At 46.9% G+C, this 19,207-nt stretch overlaps 1 protein-coding gene across 1 annotated transcript in view; it reads left to right on the top strand.

The window, feature by feature from the left end:
- TTLL11 (tubulin tyrosine ligase like 11) overlaps positions 1-19,207 on the top strand; it is a 76,283-nt gene that overhangs the window by 52,286 nt on the left and 4,790 nt on the right. The window contains exons 7-8 of the mRNA XM_083597307.1: positions 14,979-15,236; positions 17,636-17,742. Coding sequence (XP_083453433.1) covers positions 14,979-15,236; positions 17,636-17,742 — 365 coding nt within the window. The remainder of the gene's footprint in view (positions 1-14,978; positions 15,237-17,635; positions 17,743-19,207) is intronic.

Genomic DNA, 19,207 nt, shown 5'->3' with positions numbered 1-19,207 from the left:
GCATGTACCTGCTTGATGTAGGTGGCTCATTGCCATTGGAAATCAGATGCTGGATTAGATCAGCACTGGGTTTCCTTTGGCAAGGCTCTTCCTTGGCCTCAACAGAGGAATATCTTGGAATCAGAATTTGTGCTGGGAATGTAGCCTTGTTCCATTTGCCTCTGGAGCCTGTTTGATTAGAAAAGTATTCTGCGTAGAGGGGGAGAAGCCCCCGCCTCCATGTCTCCTCCTGCAAATCCCGCCCTCTCCTGCAAATTCTGCCTTCATCTCTTTTCACAGCAAGAAACACTCAAAGGAGGAAGAATAAATGAGTAGTGGATGTTTCTTCTGCATTAAGGGGAGGCTTTCCCTCCCCACCCCCCACCCCATTTACACAGTTAAGGCGATAATGCTGTCCCTGCCTCTTACATTTCAAGCATAATTTATTCCTTAGTTCTCAGCCTTGGATATGCAGCAACATTTTGCAGTTAATGAACTGTATTACCTCGGGGCTCCCAGTGCCGTGATCAGGCTGGCTCTTCCTGGCTCCACTCCCCGAAACTGGTGTTGCTGTTTTCTCTGCCGCAGAATATAGTTTGATCAGAATAAAGCCTGGCAGAGCAGCCCAGACCAGCATACTGGCACTTCTTTCACTACAGGGGGTTGGACTAGATAACCCTTAGGGTTCCTTCCAAGGCCATAATTCTGTGGTTCCCACCTTTCTGGCAGGATGATTTAATCCAGCCTTTGCAAGCCCAGTGGCCCCCTCCAGCTGTTTCAGGCTACAGCTTCTGTCAGCTACAGCATCTTACAGTCGTTCGGGTAGCACTGCACACCTCCTCTCTTTCAGCAGAGAGTTCTTGTCCCTTCATTCTCAGATAAAGCACTCAGAATTTGCCTCCATCAATTTTATCTGTTGCGGATGCCGAACAGCTTTTCTCCTTCTCTCTTAAGACTAGAGCTTGTAAGCTTCCCATGAATCTGAATGTTGGGAGATTCAGGACAGAGAAAGGAAAGCAGGGCATCATTAAACTGCAGGTCTTGCTCCCGTGGGAGGCAATGATGGCTGCCAAGAAGGATAGCTTTAAGGAGGATTGGACTATGGCTTGCGGGTGGCGCTGTGGGTTAAACCACAGAGCCTAGGACTTGCTGATCAGAAGGTTAGCGGTTCGAATCCCTGCAACGGGGTGAGCTCCCGTTGCTCGGTCCCTGCTCCTGCCAACCTAGCAGTTTGAAAGCACGTCAAAGTGCAAGTAGATAAATAGGTACTGCTCTGGCGGGAAGGTAAGCGGCATTTCCGTGCGCTTTTCTGGTTCGCCAGAAGCGGCTTAGTCCTGCTGGCCACATGACCCGGAAGCTGTACGTCGGCTTCCTCGGCCAGTAAAGCAAGATGAGCGCTGCAACCTCAGAGTCGTCTGCGACTGGACCTAATGGTCAGGGGTCCCTTTACCTTTACTAGCCATGATGGCTGTGCTCTTCCTTCGCAGTTTGAGGCAGCCATGCTTCTGAATACCAGGTGCTGGAAAACAGCTTTGGTTGGAGGTTTTTAAGTGGAGGTTGGATGAGCATCTTTGAGGCGGAATTCTTTAGCTGTGATTCCAACATTGCAGCAGGTTAGACCAGATGTTTATTTAGGATTATGATTGTGATGATGATTAAATTTTATTTATACCCTGCCCTCCCCAGCCAAAACTGGGCTCAGGGCAGCTAACACCAGGTATAAAAACAATTGATTGAAATACAACTTAAAAACAATATTAAAATACAACGTTAAAATGAAGCCTCATTTCAGTAGGAACTGAAATAAAAAACTTTTTGGGGATGAAAACGTCAAGTCTTCACCAAGGTCAACTATCCAGACTGGTCCTACATGGGCCAGAAAAAAGCCAGGGAAGTCCCCAAATAGGAGTTCCATCACAGAAGGAAAAAGGAAAAAGGAAAGGTGTGGGGATCAAGTTGATTCCAAGCCAAAGGCCAGGCGGAACACCTCTGCCTTACAGGCCCTGTGGAAAGAAATCAGATCCCGCAGAGCCCTGGTATCATGAGACAGAGCGTTCCACCAGGCCGGGGCCAGTGTTGAAAAGGCCCTGGCTCTGGTTGAGGCTAATCTGACTTCCTTAGGGCCCGGGACCTCGAGGGTGTTACTATTGATGATGATGATTAATTAAATTTGTATGCCACCCTTCATCTGAAGATCACCGGCTGGTTCACAACATAATACAAAAGAAAACACAGAATACATAGCATGGCAGCTGCTGAGCCTTTGAACCCTTTTGTGCTTACCACACTGATCTCAGCGTAACACTTTTATAACGGAAAACACCCCCCAAGCTTGAGTTCTTCATTCTTAAGTGAGAGCCAGGACAACGGTGACTTTCCCATCGCCTGAGTGGCATCACTCACTGTTCCCCTGTGTGACAAGCATCCTTCAGGTGTGAATTTAGCAACCTCTCCAGTTTTTCATTACCTCCACTTTGCAAGCGGCTTTAAAGGCCCCAAGAAATACCTTCATCAGAGGCAGCTGTCGAGGCTGCCTGGAGATTAGAGTGAGACCCTCTTCCATTAAGTATAAATTAACTTAATCACCAGGTATGGGAGATAAAGCAGCGTAAGCATGCATTCCCCAAAGCGTTTGTCAAAATTAAAATTCTATTTTGAAAACTCGATTTGTCTTTTAAACAACTTGGTGCTTTTCTCTCCTGCAACCCGATCAAATTAGATTATGTATGGCTGCATTTTATTTTTATTTTTGCAGAATTGGAGTGGTGGGAATCTGGATGCATCTGGAGCAATAAAGTGCAGGGGGGGCACTTGTTTACTTTATTTCGTAAAATCTATGCACTGCTTGATGTACACCAAAAAAGTATACAGTGTGCAGTCAATAGGCAGGGAGTTCCAAAGTGCAGGCGCTGCCACACTGAAAGATTTGAGTTGTTACAAATGTGGAACGGGTTTTATGTGGCACCTGTAACAGTGCAAGTTCTGCCAATCACAGTGGTCAAATTCCTCTCCCTCAGACTCACCCTTGAAAGCTTGGATGACCCCCAGGGTCCTGGTGCAGCTGGCTGGGTTCCCTCCCCAGGTCCACGATTGGGCATCTCCTAGACCTCCCCCAGACCCTCATCCTGATTAGACGAGCCCCTCCGAACACTTTCTTGAGACTCATAGCAAGTAGCGCAGAGGTTCACTCTTGCCCACCTGTGACCTGCCTGTGGTCTGCATAAACATTCCCTGAGGTGTACATAGAGGCTGTCAGCAACAAATGTTTGCCTTCAGTGCAGTCTTCTCTGCAAGAGAAGCGAAATGCTGTCTTAGCTGAAGGGGTGGGCATCAACAGGGGGCTTTAAGGGGAAGAGGATTGTGCGTTGGAAGTGAGAGCTGGACCATAAAGAAGGCTGATCGCCGAAGAATTGATGCTTTTGAATTCTGGTGCTGGAGGAGACTCTTGAGAGTCCCATGGACTGCAAGGTCATCAAACCGATCCATTCAGAAGGAAATCAGCCCTGAGTGCTCACTGGAAGGACAGATCCTGAAGCTGAGGCTCCAAGACTTTGGCCACCTCATGAGAAGAGAAGACTTCCTGGAAAAGACCCTGATGTTGGGAAAGATGGAGGGCACAAGGAGAAGGGGACGACAGAGGACGAGATGGTGGGACAGTGTTCTCGAAGCTACCAGCATGAGTTTGACCAAACTGCGGGAGGCAGTGGAAGACAGGAGTGCCTGGCGAGCTCTGGTCCAGGAGGTCACGAAGAGTCGGACTCGACTAAACAACAACAACAAAGGGAAGGAGGGATTCAAATTAGAATGAGGGAGATTCTGACTATACATCAGGGAGAATTTTCTGTTTGACAATGCAACAGACTCCCACGAGAGGTGGAGCATTTTCCTTCCTTGGATGTTTTTAAGCAAAAGTTGGGAGGCCATCTGACAGGGTTTATTTAGCTGTGATTCCTGCATTGCTGGGGGTTGGACTAGATGGCGCTTGGGTTTCCCAAATTTACAGCTCTATGATTCTCTTGGCAACAGGGTGGCGGAAGAAGTAATTTGCCCACAGTTCTTGGTGGAAGAGAAGCTCTGTGCTGTGTTCACGGAATGGGAACAGACCAAGGTCTGGAAGGACAAATGAAGAAAAAATATGAATTTGTCTGGGTTAATTAAATGATATTTTATATAGCCCAGGAGTTCTGTGAAAGTCTATTAAAATTGTCCTTTGAGCTAGTTCCTGATGTAAGCAATTGTATTAGGATGCAAACATGATATGTCTGCTAGCTTGCTAAATGGCACTCTCTTTATTCCTGAGTACTTGTGCTTCCTGGTAGAAAAGGCAGTCTCGTTTTTTAACCGGACTTGTGCGGGAGCTAGAAAAAGGTGTACATACCGTATTTTTCGCTCTATAACACGCACCCGACCATAACACGCACGTAGTTTTTAGAGGAGGAAAATCCGTAGGCATGCCACCCGTAGGCATTCCCTCCATAACACGCACAGACATTTCCCCTTACTTTCTAGGAGGAAAAAAGTGAGTGTTATGGTGCAAAAAATACGGTAAGTCATGAAAGGTAGGGGTTAGGGTTGTTTTTAAGAGGCCAGCTACAAATATTTTTTAAGGTTTCATAGGTTTCATAGGTTTAAGGTTTTTAAGGTTTCAAACGGAGCAAAACAGCACTCAGCTGGAGAGTGCCATCTGCAAGATGGCAGTGAGTTGTGTCTGGCCCACAATGCATGTCCAAGGGTGTGAACTGGTGCCCACAGTAGTCCAAAGTGTAGAAAAAAAATAAGTAAGTTGATGAAGGAATTGAGCAAATGCACATCCAGTTTATAGATGACACTGAACTGGGAGGGGTAGCTAGTGCTGCAGAAGACAGAATCGGGATTCAAAATGACCTTATAACACACTGGAGAACTGGGCCCAAACTAACAAAATGAATTTCAATAGGGACAAATGTAAGGTTCTGCCCTTAGGGAGGAAGAACTGGATCCACTAATAATAAGATGGGAACACCTGGCTTACTAGCAGTATATAAGAAAAGGATCTACGGGGCTTGGTGGATCACAGACTTAACATAACAGTGTGGTGGCGGCAGCAAAAAAAGCTAATGCTATTCTAGGCTGCACCAACAGAAGTATAGTGTCCAGATCAATAGAAAAAAAACAGCACTGCACTATTCTGCCTTTGTCAGACCACACCTGGAATACTGTGTCTAATTCTGGGCACCACAATATTGGAAGGATGTTGACAAGCTGGAAGGTGTGCAGAGGAGGGTGACCAAGTTGATCTGGGGTCTGGAAACCAAGCCAGGGACCTGGCATTGGTCTGTCTTGAGAGACAATGGAGTGTGCCTCTGAGGGTGTTGTCAAACCATTGCTTTAGCAGTACCAAAGTTACCTTCCCAGGGCACAAGCCTGGGCAGTGTGTGGAGGTCCTGGGCAGCCCAGGTGACAAAACCCCCTCTTTACCTTCCTGATGGGAGGAAAGCAGAGCCATACGCTTAGCATCAGCTTGGCTGCAGGAGTTGCCGGAAGGAAGCATACAAGGTCCTACCCAACCATCTTAAGGACTCCACTCTGGATTTGTGTAGGGTTTACTCTTGAGCCTTTTCTTCCGAAGATATCCCACAAGGCAGCAGAGGTTTAGGGTCAGAGTTTTCCTGCTCCCAGATAGGCTGCCTTCCCAGATGGACAAGTACCATCTGTTTTGGACTACAGTTCCCATTATCCATGGCCACTGGCCTGGGGATGATGGGAACCGTAGTCCAAAACAAATGGAGGCCACCAGGTTGCAGAAGCCTGCCCTATAGGCTGACAGTGGGCAGGTAAGCCAATCTACAGAGCCCGTGCATGAAGGTGCTCCACAGGGTCTGTTGGTGCAAGCACCATGCTTTGCAAAAAGCCTCACTTTCACATAGTGCATAGGTTAAACTATGGACCTCCCTCCTGCAGGAGGCAGTGATGGCCACCAGCTTGGATAACTTTAAAAGAGGATTGGACAAATTTGTGGAGGAGGATAAGGCTATCAATGGCTACATTTGGAAGCAGCAAAGCCAAATGCGTGGAGCTGTCTCTTGTGCTCAGCTTCTGCTTGCCAGTTTCCCACGGGGGCATCTGACTGGCCACTTTGAGAACAGGATGGTGGACCAGAGGGGCCCTTCGCCCAATCCTGCAGGCTCCTCTTGTATTATTAACTTGGCTGCTGGCGTCTCCAGGCAGCACTGGGAATTGTCCCATGTCTGAAACTCTGGAGAGCTGCTGCTGGGTAATGCAGATAGTACTGAGCAAGGTGGACCAATGATCTGACTATGTATAAGACACCTAACCTAAAAAAGGTAAAGCGACCCCTGACCATTAGGTCCAGTCGCAGATGACTCTGGGATTGTGACGCTCATCTTGCTTTATTGGCTGAGGGAGCCGGTGTACAGCTTCCGGGTCATGTGGCCAGCAGGACTGAGCCGCTTCTGGCAAACCAGAGCAGCGCACGGAAATGCCCTTTACCTTCCCGCCGGAGCGGTACCTATTTATCTACTTGCACTTTGATGTGCTTTCGAACTGCTAGGTTGGCAGGAGCAGGGACCGAGCAAGGGGAGCTCACCCTGTCACGGGGAATCGAACCGCCGACCTTCTGATCGGCAAGTCCTAGGTTCAGTGGTTTAGACCAGAGCGCCCCCCTAGTCCCTAGACACCTAACCTAGGTTGCCATTAATCTGAGGGGAAGTGACAATAGTCTGGTTTAAGAATCATTTTCTCTGATATGAAATATCCTAAGTGTGCTCTGCATATATGTGAGCCTGCCTCACAACAGCAGCTTGAGCCTCTGTTTGGCTTTGAACTTGACAGTTGCCGTTTGGGCATCTACCCGAGCCCCCTCCCCGAAAATCTCAAAGCCTTTAATTAGCAGTTGGAAATGTAGCTGAGGGACCGAGAAAGGGGGTGGAGGAGGAAGTGCATTAGCATAAAGATTAAGGCCACTGAGACTGAAGAGGATATTGTGCAGACATGGAGTGGGGGGGGGGACATTAATAAATTAGTAATCATGTATAAAAGATAAGCAGTCTTTGGGATTTTCATAAGCTTTGTTCAAATTGATATTCCTCCCTCTCCCCACTCCAACCTTCCTTTCCCTTCCTCTAAAAGTCATTAATATTTTCTCTGCTGGTGATCCCTTCTGAAGGGAGATCTGTCACAAGCTGCAAAATTAGAGAAATGAATGTATTGGGGTCAGACATTAGTATGTAAACGAAGTGCTGCTTTTTATTCCGTGTGTCGCTGCAAGCCCTTCCGTGTGGTTTGACCTTTTGCTCGCTTAATCTGACTCCGCTGTGCCAGTCAGACAATTTAATTCTATGGAGCAGACACACCCTCTCTCCCTGGCCCCCTCTCCCCACTTCCAGGCAGGTCTGCTCCAGAGGACGTGCCCTCAGTTGTTCTGCCAGAGCAAAGAGCCACAACTGATTCTCAGCAGAAGCCCCCAGAGCACAATAAGGACATAAGAAGAGCCTCTCGGATCAGGCCATGGGCCCATCAGCTCCAGCTGTCATGCTCCGGTTCACGGGTGATCAAAGTCCCGGCTGGGGACGCCGGGACCGGGGGCAAGATGGCGGGGTGGGAGCAGGAAGGGGAGTCTAGAAGCCAGGAGTCAGGAAGCCAAGGGTCTGAGAGCCGGGAGTCAAGAAGCCAAGGGTCCGAGGATCAAGAAGCAAGGAGTCACAAAGTCAGGGGTCCGAGGATCAAGAAGCAAGGAGTCACAAAGTCAGGGGTCCGAGGATCAAGAAGCAAGGAGTCAAGGAGTCAAACGCAGCAAGGCAGGGAACGTGTTGCTGTGGCAAAGAGCCGAAGGGAAAATGCTGACCTTATATCCCTTCCCGGCTCTTGCCACCAGGTGCTGTGAGTTACCAATCAGCCTCACCTGTGTGGCCATGCCTTGCCTCTTCCCCTCTCCTCCTCCATGAATTTGCCTGGTGTTAAGTTGTGGGCGAACATATCAGACGACACAGCGATTCTTCCAAAGCAGCTCTTTATTTGTAAGCTGGAACAGAACTGAACTGAGGAGCTCAGTCAGCCTGCTTATATAGAGCTCCAGAACAATGTAACTGTTGCCATTTTCTAAAACTATCCAACCACTGAACGTCACTTTCGATCCTTCATTTGCATACAAACTATCCAATCACTGAACGTCACTTTCGATCCTTCATTTGCATATCTATCTACAGTATCCCCCTGCTGGCCCAGGGTGAGAACTTCAGTACATAACACCTAGTCCTCTTTCAAAGCCATCCAAGTTGGTGGACATCCCTGCCTGCTGTGAGAGGAAGTTCCACAGTTTAACCACATGCTGCATGAAAAAGGATTTTCTTTCGCCTGCCCTGTGTCTTCCAACATTCGACTTCATTGGACGACCACAAGTTCTAGCATTGTGAGAGAGGGAGAAAATCCTTCCCCTCTCTACCTTCTCCATGCCTTTTTTAATAAACTTCTGTCATGTTGCCTCTTGCTTGCCTTCTCTCTCAGCTAAGAAGCCCTCGTGGGGCTCCATCCCCTTAGCCGTTTTGGTCTTTCAGCTCTACAGCATCCTCTTGTGAGATGAGTGTACAGAGTATTCCAAATGCAGCCACACCATAGACTGGTATATCAGCAGTTTTATTTTCAGTTCCTTTCCTAATAGTTCCCAGCATGGAATTTGCATTGAACTGCATTTGCCAGTTTACTGCCTGCTCACTCAGTTTGGAGAGAGGTTTTCAGCTGGAACTCCTGAAAGCAGCATATGGTAAAAAATGAGTGTTCAGCAGACACAGCAAAATAGTATCAGGAAACAATAATAATAGACCCCAAGGATCACCCATTCCAACCCCCTGAAATTCACTATTTACAGCTGGAAATTTCCCAGCAGATGGCCGTTCAACCTCTGCTTAAAAACCTCCAAGGAAGGAGAGCCCACCATCCTCTGAGGTTGTCCATACTGCTGTCTAACAGCTCTTGCCCTCATAAAGTTCTTCCTAAAGACTCTGTCCTCTTGCTATGGATTTTCTCCTCAGTGTGGATGTTTAACTGAACTCGGAACCAGGTCTCCTTCAGTCAAATCCTATCCTCCTCCCTATCTCTCAACCTGAATCCTGTCTAACATCTCAAATGAAGCCCTTTCTCTTAACCTGAACCTTTTGTTGTTGTTGTTCAGTCGTTTAGTCGTGTCCGACTCTTTGTGACCCCATGGACCAGAGCACGCCAGGCACTCCTGTCTTCCACTGCCTCCCGCAGTTTGGTCAAACTCATGCTGGTAGCTTCGAGAACACTATCCAACCATCTCGTCCTCTGCCGTCCCCTTCTCCTTGTGCCCTCCATCTTTCCCAACATCAGGGTCTTTTCTAGGGCGTCTTCTCTTCTCATGAGGTGGCCATAGTCTTGGAGCCTCAACTTCAGGATCTGCCCTTCCAGTGAGCACTCAGGGCTGATTTCCTTAAGCATGCATAGGTTTGATCTTCTTGCAGTCCATGGGACTCCCAAGAGTCTCCTCCAGCCCCATAAATCAAAAGCATCAATTCTTCAGCGATCAGCCTTCTTTATGGTCCAGTTCTCACCTGAACCTTAGCCCTATCTAACTCTTTCCTTCAGAACCGGCTCCTTTTATTCTCCCTCCCAAAGTGCTGCTCCTCCCCCTTCTGTGGTTGGCTGGCTTTGTAGCCAATCAAAGAGAGGTTCCAGCCCTCTGGTGGAATTTTAAGAGGAGGCTCTGGCTCATGGGTAGGCAACCTAAGGCCCGGGGGCCAGATCCGGCCCAATCACCTAAATCCGGCCTGTGGACGGTCTGGGAATCAGCGTGTTTTTACATGAGTAGAATCTGTGGTTTTATTTAAAATGCATCTCTGGGTTATTTGTGGGGCATAGGAATTCGTTCATTCCCCCCCCCCAAAAAAAAATAGTCCGGCCCCCCACCAGGTCGGAGGGACAGTGAACCGGCCCCCTGCTGAAAAAGTTTGCTGACCCTTGCAGTCTACCTCTGCTGTCTGTCACACCCAGCCTTGCATGTAATGGCGCCCAGATCTGTTCACCCCTTGTTCTCCTTGGCTGTCCCAGTCTCAACTGCATAAATACTAAATAATTCCACTATTGGGAAAAAAATTCAATAAAAACAGCACCACAGTATATGATACTTCCAGCAGAAATAGAAAATGTACAAAGCAAATAAAATAAAATAAAATAGTTCTGATCAGAGTAATGAGAGTCGTAATAGGCTGACTGAAGTCTCTTGCAAAACTTTAGAACATGCTGGAGGATTCAAAGGGAATATCACTGCCTTTTTAATTTTATTCAGTGTACAGTTCTATAGGTGCACGTATTTTCAAGCCATGTGTTGCTGTACCTGTATCCTACTACCCCTCTCTTCCCTGTCCAATATCAGTGTGCTGACACCTGAGGGCAGGGGGCTGTCTATATATTTTTGAGGGGGGTCTGTCTTTCATGTACTTCGGTGCCTCAGGTGCTTTATGGTTTAAAATAAAGCAATATTTGCCTATATATATATATATATTGCTTTATTTTAAACCATAAAGCGCCTGAGGCACCATAAATGACAGACGGACTACGAGAAAAAGACAACAGTGACTTCGAAAAAGAATGGGAACCATTTGTATTATATCTGCAGAATCAAAGAAAGGCTATAGACTTGATGGCAGGATTTAAATAAACATTCACATCATTAGTATTAGAAAATGTGTAGAAGATAGAGAAATAACATGGTGTGCTTATTTTCATTTTTATGTTTTTAGGTTAGATGTTATTGTATAGGTATGTTATTAGTATCTTTTCTTTTAGGAGGTAGCAAGGTGGGTGAAAGGAGAAACGAACCAGAAGCGGAAGTTGGGGGAAGCCCAGGAGGGGAGGGAAGAAAGAATGAATAGAAAATGTTATGGATATGGGATGTATGTAATGAATGAAAAAGGAAACTGAATAAAAAATTAATTAAAAAAATAAAAAATAAAAATTATAGGTAACATAATCATCAAGTAGGGTAAGGCCAACAATGGCTGGTCCCAGGGAAGCTGGTGGAGGGGGCCTTGCTGTCTCCGCAATCTCCCTGAAGCCTATCACTCTGATAGAATTGCGGAGTTGGAAGGGGACCATGAGGGTCATCTAGTCCAACCCCGGGCTATGTAGGAATATTTTGCCCAGTGTGGGGCTTGAACCCACGACTGAGATTAAGAATCTCATACTCCGCTGACTGAGCTATCCCAGCTTGAATGTTTTACTGCTGAAGAGCTAAGCCTCCAAATTTCACTTTTAAGTAAACTCCACAGTACTGTAAAAGCTCTGTGAACATTGATAGCACTGGTTAAACGACAATGTCTGGGTCAAAAGGAAATTAGGAGCTTGGTTTTTTTCTGTCTATCTTCTGTCTCAGAGCCACACTGAACAGGTTTGTTTTTTAAATGAGAGTTATGTTGGGACCTGGGATTCCTTGGGAAGAATGTCACCAACATGACTCAGTGGCTCCCTAAATGCCACAAGATCGAGGAGGAAATGTTTTCAGGTGGGATCTATTTTACCTAACAGTTCAGGAAAGGGTGGGGGGAATCCACATGTGTGGTTTTTAAGCAGAGAATTTAAACATACCCCCCCTTTAAGAATTGTTAACATCCCAATTGAAACCTGGCTTTATGGATTTGCATGGGTGTCCAGGCCTGACCTCCTTGGTTATGCAGGCTTTGCGTAATGAGCTGCATCCAGAAAACACCTGAAGTGATGCAGCGAGTGGCCCTGTGCTTGCCAATGCGAATTGGCTCAGGCTCCCTCCCTGGTTCAGCCTGAATAGTCAGGCAGCTGTGAGATGGAACAAAAATCCCCCCCCCCCCCAGTGATATACAAGTGCCCTCCCTGCTCACGACAAACACACGAAGCATTTGGGAGGAAGGAAGACGTGAACATTGTGGCTCCATCTTGGTCGCTTCGAGGCTGGACTGCTGCAATGCGCTCCATGTGGGACTTCCCTTTATCAGGGGGCTTCAGTTAGGGCAGAATGCTGCAGGAGTGAGGCCTTGTCAGCATTTAACATCTGTGCCTAGAGATCTGCACTGGCTGCCCATTTGCTACCAGGCCAGGTTTAACCTGTTGCCATTATTATTAATATTATTACAGCTACGACAGTTTTTTACCCAGCCTTCACCCAAGGCGAGTGACAACAATTAATTAACAGCTTTCAACTACTTAAAATCACAGAAATATTAGTATATAAAGACCTTAACAACTTGGGACCAGTTTACTTACGAGATCGCCTTACCTCACAGGCACCCGCTTGACCGCTGCCATCTGCAGGAATGGCACTATTACAGGTGCCACAGAATACTCGTTCTGCATTTGTAAGAAATCTACATTTTATTATGTTGGTGCCATCGTCCTTTGGAACTCCCTGCCTATTGATATCAAGCAGGCACCTTCACTGTACTCATAGAATCATAGAATCATAGAATCATAGAGTTGGAAGAGACGACAAGGGCCATCGAGTCCAACCCCCTGCCAAGCAGGAAACACCATCAGAGCACTCCTGACATATGGTTGTCAAGCCTCTGCTTAAAGACCTCCAAAGAAGGAGACTCCACCACACTCCTTGGCAGCAAATTCCACTGTCGAACAGCTCTTACTGTCAGGAAGTTCTTCCTAATGTTTAGGTGGAATCTTCTTTCTTGTAGTTTGGATCCATTGCTCCGTGTCCGCTTCTCTGGAGCAGCAGAAAACAACCTTTCTCCCTCCTCTATGTGACATCCTTTTATATATTTGAACATGGCTATCATATCACCCCTTAACCTCCTCTTCTCCAGGCTAAACATGCCCAGCTCCCTTAGCCGTTCCTCATAAGGCATCGTTTCCAGGCCTTTGACCATTTTGGTTGCCCTCCTCTGGACACGTTCCAGTTTGTCAGTGTCCTTCTTGAACTGTGGTGCCCAGAACTGGACACAGTACTCCAGGTGAGGTCTGACCAGAGCAGAATACAGTGGCACTATTACTTCCCTTGATCTAGATGCTATACTCCTATTGATGCAGCCCAGAATTGCATTGGCTTTTTTAGCTGCCGCGTCACACTGTTGGCTCATGTCAAGTTTGTGGTCAACCAAGACTCCTAGATCCTTTTCACATGTACTGCTCTCAAGCCAGGTGTCACCCATCTTGTATTTGTGCCTCTCATTTTTTTTGCCCAAGTGCAATACTTTACATTTCTCCCTGTTAAAATTCATCTTGTTTGTTTTGGCCCAGTTCTCTAATCTGTCAAGGTCGTTTTGAAGTGTGATCCTGTCCTCTGGGGTGTTAGCCACCCCTCCCAGTTTGGTGTCATCTGCAAATTTGATCAGGATGCCCTTGAGTCCATCATCCAAGTCGTTGATAAAGATGTTGAATAAGACCGGGCCCAAGACAGAACCCTGTGGCACCCCACTAGTCACTCTTCTCCAGGATGAAGAGGAACCATTGATGAGCACCCTTTGGGTTCGGTCAGTCAGCCAGTTACAAATCCACTGAGTGGTAGCATAGTCAAGACCGCATTTTACCAGCTTCTTTACAAGAATATCATGGGGCACCTTGTCAAATGCCTTGCTGAAATCAAGGTAGGCTACATCCACTGCGTTCCCTTCATCTACCAGGCTTGTAATTCTGTCAAAAAACGAGATCAGGTTCGTCTGACATGACTTATTTTTCAGAAATCCATGCTGACTATTGGTGATCACAGCATTCCTTTCTAGGTGCTCACAGACTGTTTGCTTAATGATCTGCTCCAGAATCTTCCCTGGTATTGATGTCAGACTGACTGGGCGGTAATTATTTGGGTCCTCTTTCTGGAACCTACTGAAAGTGCTTTTGTTTAGGCAAGCCTATTCAGACACGTAGAGTGTTTATGTGTGTTTTAATATGTTTTCAGCTTCTCATTGATTTTAATTATTTTACATTCCAAATAGCTGTTTTTACTTATATTTTTATTGTTTTCTTCTTTTTTGTAAACTGCTTTGAGGGTTTTATTTTGGGTGGGGAGTTGCCATCTACTGGTATATAAATTTTAGGGAAAAGCTAAATAAAATCGCTACCTGCCTTGTGGTTGGTGCTGCAAGTGAAGACCTCTCCCCTACCCTAGTCTGCTGACATGTCATTTCCTTCCCTTTTGTACATATTCAGTGAGGAGGGCCTATTCCATAAAGCAGCAGTACCCAGCTGTGGTTCCCTCCAGATGTTTGTTGCACTCTTAACTTCCATCCCCCCTAGTCAGTGTGGCCAATTGGTCAAGGATGGCAGACACTGTAGTACAGCTAATTCTGGAGAGTATTGTATTAGTTTCCATAAGGCATTATCAAAATATTTATAAACACTGGCCAGGCTTGTACCCCAGAGACGTCACTTCAGTTCTGCTAATGCAGTGATTTGACATCACCTCTGGAGACACATTCCATTGTTGCTTGAGACAGACGGATGCCAGCAACAAAAGTATAACGGTAGTTGTGCATATTTATTTTTCCCAGTTGTTTGGAAACCCTTTAGGTATCAAGCAGCTAATAAATTTAATAAACAAATGACTAAATAAAAACATGGAAAGCAGATACTCTGCCATTTGAGCTACAACCTTCCCGGTGCTCCATTTACTAGGCCTGCATTTGTGCAGGCCTACACTGGCGTAAGCCAAACAGCAGGAATCTTGACCACAAACATGCCACAGATAGTTGGAAGGCCTGGTAGATGCTCACAGGTGTGTTTTGATTTTCAAGGGCCTTAGCAATGGCTGAACCGAAGGTTTCCTGCTGCCGCCACCACCCTTTTTCTCTTGCTCAAAATGCGTTCTTCTAAAGCCTGAGCAAATGTTTGCACCCAGTTTCTCTCCTAAGCCCTTGAAAATGAGTTTTTACGGTACTGAGCGCCGGCAAGGGTGTTAATGGATGGATATGGTCGCTTCTCGGATGGGATCATGGCAGTGGCAGCCGCGAGATGGGAAGCAATGAAGATGCATTGATGCAATCTTTGTCTTTCTGTTTGGCCTGCAGGGCTGAGGCTTCAGAGGCTGAATGGGAGAGGGAGAATGATTTGCTTGAGGAAGGGCCGGTGGAAAACCCAGAGCTGGGTGACAGCAAGACCTCAGAAGCCAAGTTCCCTTCCATTTGCCTGAGGGAGGTGTATCCGAAGTACGCAACGGAATTTGACTATCTGCGGCTGGTTGACCGGATTGCAGCTTTGTTCATCCGTTTCCTGGGTGTGAAGGGGACGACAAAATTGGGACCCACAGGCTTCCGGATGTTTATAAGGTGAGGGGGATCTTCCGGAATAATTTTCCAAAGGTAACTCAGTGTTTGAAATGCCTTGATGTGGTTCCCCTTAAGATCAGAGATAATTGTAGAGTTGGAAGGTACCCTCAGGGGTAATCTAGTCCAGCCCCCTGCAATGCAGGAATCTCTCCTGAAGAATCCTTGATGGATGGCTGCCCAGACTCTGTTCAAAAGCCTCCAAGGGAGGAGAGCCCACCCATTCCAAGGGGGTCCGTTCCACAGTCACAACAGCTCCTTCTGTCAGGAAGTTCTCTCTGATGTTTAGCAGTTTGAATCCGTCATAAATAACATGGTCCACTAAGAGCAGAGGGAATGGCTGGCAAGCCACCAAGACCTGCACCCTGTTTCCACTGGACCAACCCAGTCGTGGTCAGTTAAATGAAAGCACTTCTTTACGCAGCACATGGAACTCACTCCTGCAGGAGGCAGCAATGGCTGCTGACCTAGATGACTTTAAAATAGGGTTACCAGACGTCTCCGGTTTTCCCCGGATTTGCAAATCTATCCCCGGACAAATTCCGTCCCTGGAATGTCCCTGGATTTGCAATTCTGTTCCCGGGAAACATGGCAGCGGCAGCCTCAGCATCCCGGAGCCAGCCTGGTAGCGCAGTTGGCTCTGGCTGGCTTCAGGAGCTGCTCACTGCCATGGCGCCCGCCATTTTCCCTCTCCGGAAGTCCTCATATGATGTGCTTGTCAGCCACTGCTGAAGGGGAACCGGGGATGTCCAGTGGTACAGATCTCCTGTCCCCTTCCCCCTTTGTTTTGACTGAGGCTCGGGAGTTGCGGGCGGCTGTTGCTCTGTTTTTTAAAAACTCTGCGCATTTATGTTTCACAGGGTGCGAAAGAAGGGCATTACACCTTTATACAATATGCATGTGTGCTTGGGCCCAGGGTCTTTGACCTCACCATCCCCACTACTGACTCCCTGTTGCTACTCAGCTTCAAAGAAAAGGTTTTTAAAAAGTGTCCCCGGATTCATTGAAAAATATCTGGTAACCATACTTTAAAAGAGTTGAGCAGTTTAATGGAGGAGGATAATGCTATGAATGTCTACCAGCCACAGTGGTTCTGCTCTGCCGGGTCCTTCTTGTGGCTTTCCCATAATGGGCCTCTACTTTGTCACTGTGAGAACAGAATGCTGGACTCAATGGGCCATGGGCTGACCCAAGAGGCCCTTCATAGGTTCTTATGTCAGTCTGTCACAGATCAATAAAGCATTAATCGCCCTCTCCAGATTGACACTCGCCTGCCCCCAAATTGCTTTCGGATCTAATTTAAAAACTTGTACCATCAATAAAGAGTTGTTTATTTAAATCAAATCAACTCTTTATTGCGATGGTTGGGGACCAGTACTGCCGTGCATGTATATCATCTTTCCCTGTTGGGGACATCAGGAATTGATTTGAGCTGATCTCCCTTAGCTAAAACTACCTTTCTCTTTGGCTACGTAGGCTAGATGGAGCCTCCACTTTCAAGGGCAGTCTACCTCAAATGCCAGCCACTGTATGTAAGGTTACCAGATTCCCCCCCCCCAATGAATCCGGGGACAATTTTCAACTTCAATGGATTTTGTATGGGGACTGATTTGTAAATCCGGGGGCTGTCCCCGGGAAACGGGGACATCTGGTAACCTTATGTGGGGCTGAGGCAGAGAGAGTATCAGTATACCATATACTCAGCTGGGCCTGAGGTGAGATTTGAACCTGGGGTGTCTGTCTTCTAAAAAAAAAAAACCAAGTGGGAAATAAGAAATAAAGGTGAGGGAGACCAGTACCAAAAGCCCCCCTATTATTGTTATTATTTATTTAAATTCATATACCATCCTTCATCCATAGATCTCAGGGCGGTTCACAACATGCAAATACAATATTAAAAACACAAAATGCATAATAAAAACAAGAACAGAACAAACCAATACACCCCCCCATTAGCTTCTAAAATAAAAAAACATTCTCAAGAATAATGGGCATAATCAGGGTTTTTGTTAGTGGGGAGGACTTTGGGGTGGGGCAGAATGACGTGATTGGTTCAGTTAGTTAAGTATTTCTATTGTTTTACTTGATTTTAGAATGCTGTGTTACTTTTATTGTTGTTAGCCACTCTGAGCCTGGCTTCGGCTGGGGAGGGCGGGATATAAATAAATAAATAATAATAATAATAATAATTATTATTATTATTATCATCTGGGGAGGGGCACTGTCCCCTCTGGCTACACCCATGACAAGAACATAAAGGTAAAAAAAAGGTTGCCAAAGGAGGCAAAACCCATAGCGCTTCTGTCTTTTGCCTCGAGAGCTGCTTCATGGTGCCATTGGGAGTTTGCTCTGCGCCCCCCCCCCCGGATGATTCCCTCACAGTTCTCTTTTACGGCCACCAGGAACAGCAAGATAAGCAACAGTGACTTCAGCATGGCTTCCGCAGACATCCTGTACATTGACATCACCAAGAAGCGGTATGGCATCACTGCTGATCAGCGAGATGCAGGTTAGCCCTCTTGCATAATTCTGGGTGCAGTTCTTTTGGGGGGTAGGGGGTAGGGCAGGGTAGTGCATGTGGATATACCATATTTTTTGCTCTATAAGGCACACTTTTCCCCTCCTAAAAAGTAAGGGGAAATGTGTGTGCGTCTTACGGAGCGAATGCAGGCTGTGCAGCTATCCCTGAAGCCAGGAGAGCAAGAGGGATTGGCGTGCACTGATCCCTCTCACTCTCCTGGCTTCAGGGATAGCCGCACGAAGCCTCTTCAGGGTAACAGGAGGAACATTATCCCAGAAGCCAGAACAGCAAGAGGGATCGCTGCTTTCGCTGCGCAGCAATCCCTCTTGCTGTTCTGACTTCGCTTTGCTGGAGAGGCACAGCACAGCTTTCCCTCTCTGCGCAGCGCCCCTTCAGCAAAGCAGGAGGAGAAATGGAGCCCCTTCTGTTTCTCCTCCCGCTTTGCTGGAAAGGCGCTGCACAGGGAGGGAGAGAATATTTTTTTTCTTGTTCTCCTCCTCTAAAACTAGGTGCGTCTTATGGGCGGGTGCGTCTTATAGAGTGAAAATTATGGTATGTATTTACGTGGAGCATTTGTACCCTGCTCCTCTTCAGCCAAACAGCTTCCCAAGAGCAGTTTGCATGCAATCAAAAGCAAGGCAGCCTCTGCCCTTGGCAGGCTTACAGTCTAAAAATAAGCATAGCATACAAGGGGAAAGGGGCAGGGAGGGAAGAGGAAAATTGATTCCACACACATCCCCAGTGGTCCTTGCTTTCATGGGGGGAGGGATGAATAATTAATACCTAAGACATAAGGGCTATTAAGAATGTTGCAGTGAGGCTCTCCGAAGTCCAAACCTGGAAAGGTTTACAAGTTACAGGGCTAGATTTATGGTTAATGAATGCAGGGGAGAACAGCACTTGCAGAGTAAATAACTCACAATGTAGCAGGACTGAAGGGAAAATAGGAAACCAGTTGGTGGGCATTTATTATATAGTAGGGAGTGCCTGGCCTGCCTGGGAATTTGTAGAAACCAAAAAATTATTGTGATTGATAGTGTAATTTGTGAGTTTGGGCCAGCCATGCCCCAAATCAGGCAAAGTCACACGAAAGCTATGTTTTGCTCCACCATCTTGATTCAAGTTGGTGACCAGCACCCAAATGTCAATGAGGGTTGCCAACACTGCCTCAAGCACTCTTGTGCCATGTTTAGTGATGGTGTCTCAAGAGGTGGTCAAAACTATGCCCAGAGATGGGTGAAGTCATTTCAAATTCATGTGTTTTGTCTGCCACCTTGATTCAGAATGGCTGTTGTTGTTTAGTCGTGTCTGACTCTTTGTGACCCCATGGACCAGAGCACGCCAGGCACTCCTGTCTTCCACTGCCTCCCGCAGTTTGGTCAAACTCATGCTGGTAGCTTCGAGAACACTGTCCAACCATCTTGTCCTCTGTCGTCCCCTTCTCCTTGTGCCC

The sequence above is a fragment of the Podarcis filfolensis genome, assembly GCF_964270895.1.
Source record: "Podarcis filfolensis genome assembly, chromosome: Z".
In the NCBI taxonomy this organism is placed as follows: domain Eukaryota; kingdom Metazoa; phylum Chordata; class Lepidosauria; order Squamata; family Lacertidae; genus Podarcis; species Podarcis filfolensis.
Note: the sequence above shows the minus strand (reverse complement) of the source record. Positions and strands in the feature narration are given on the sequence as shown.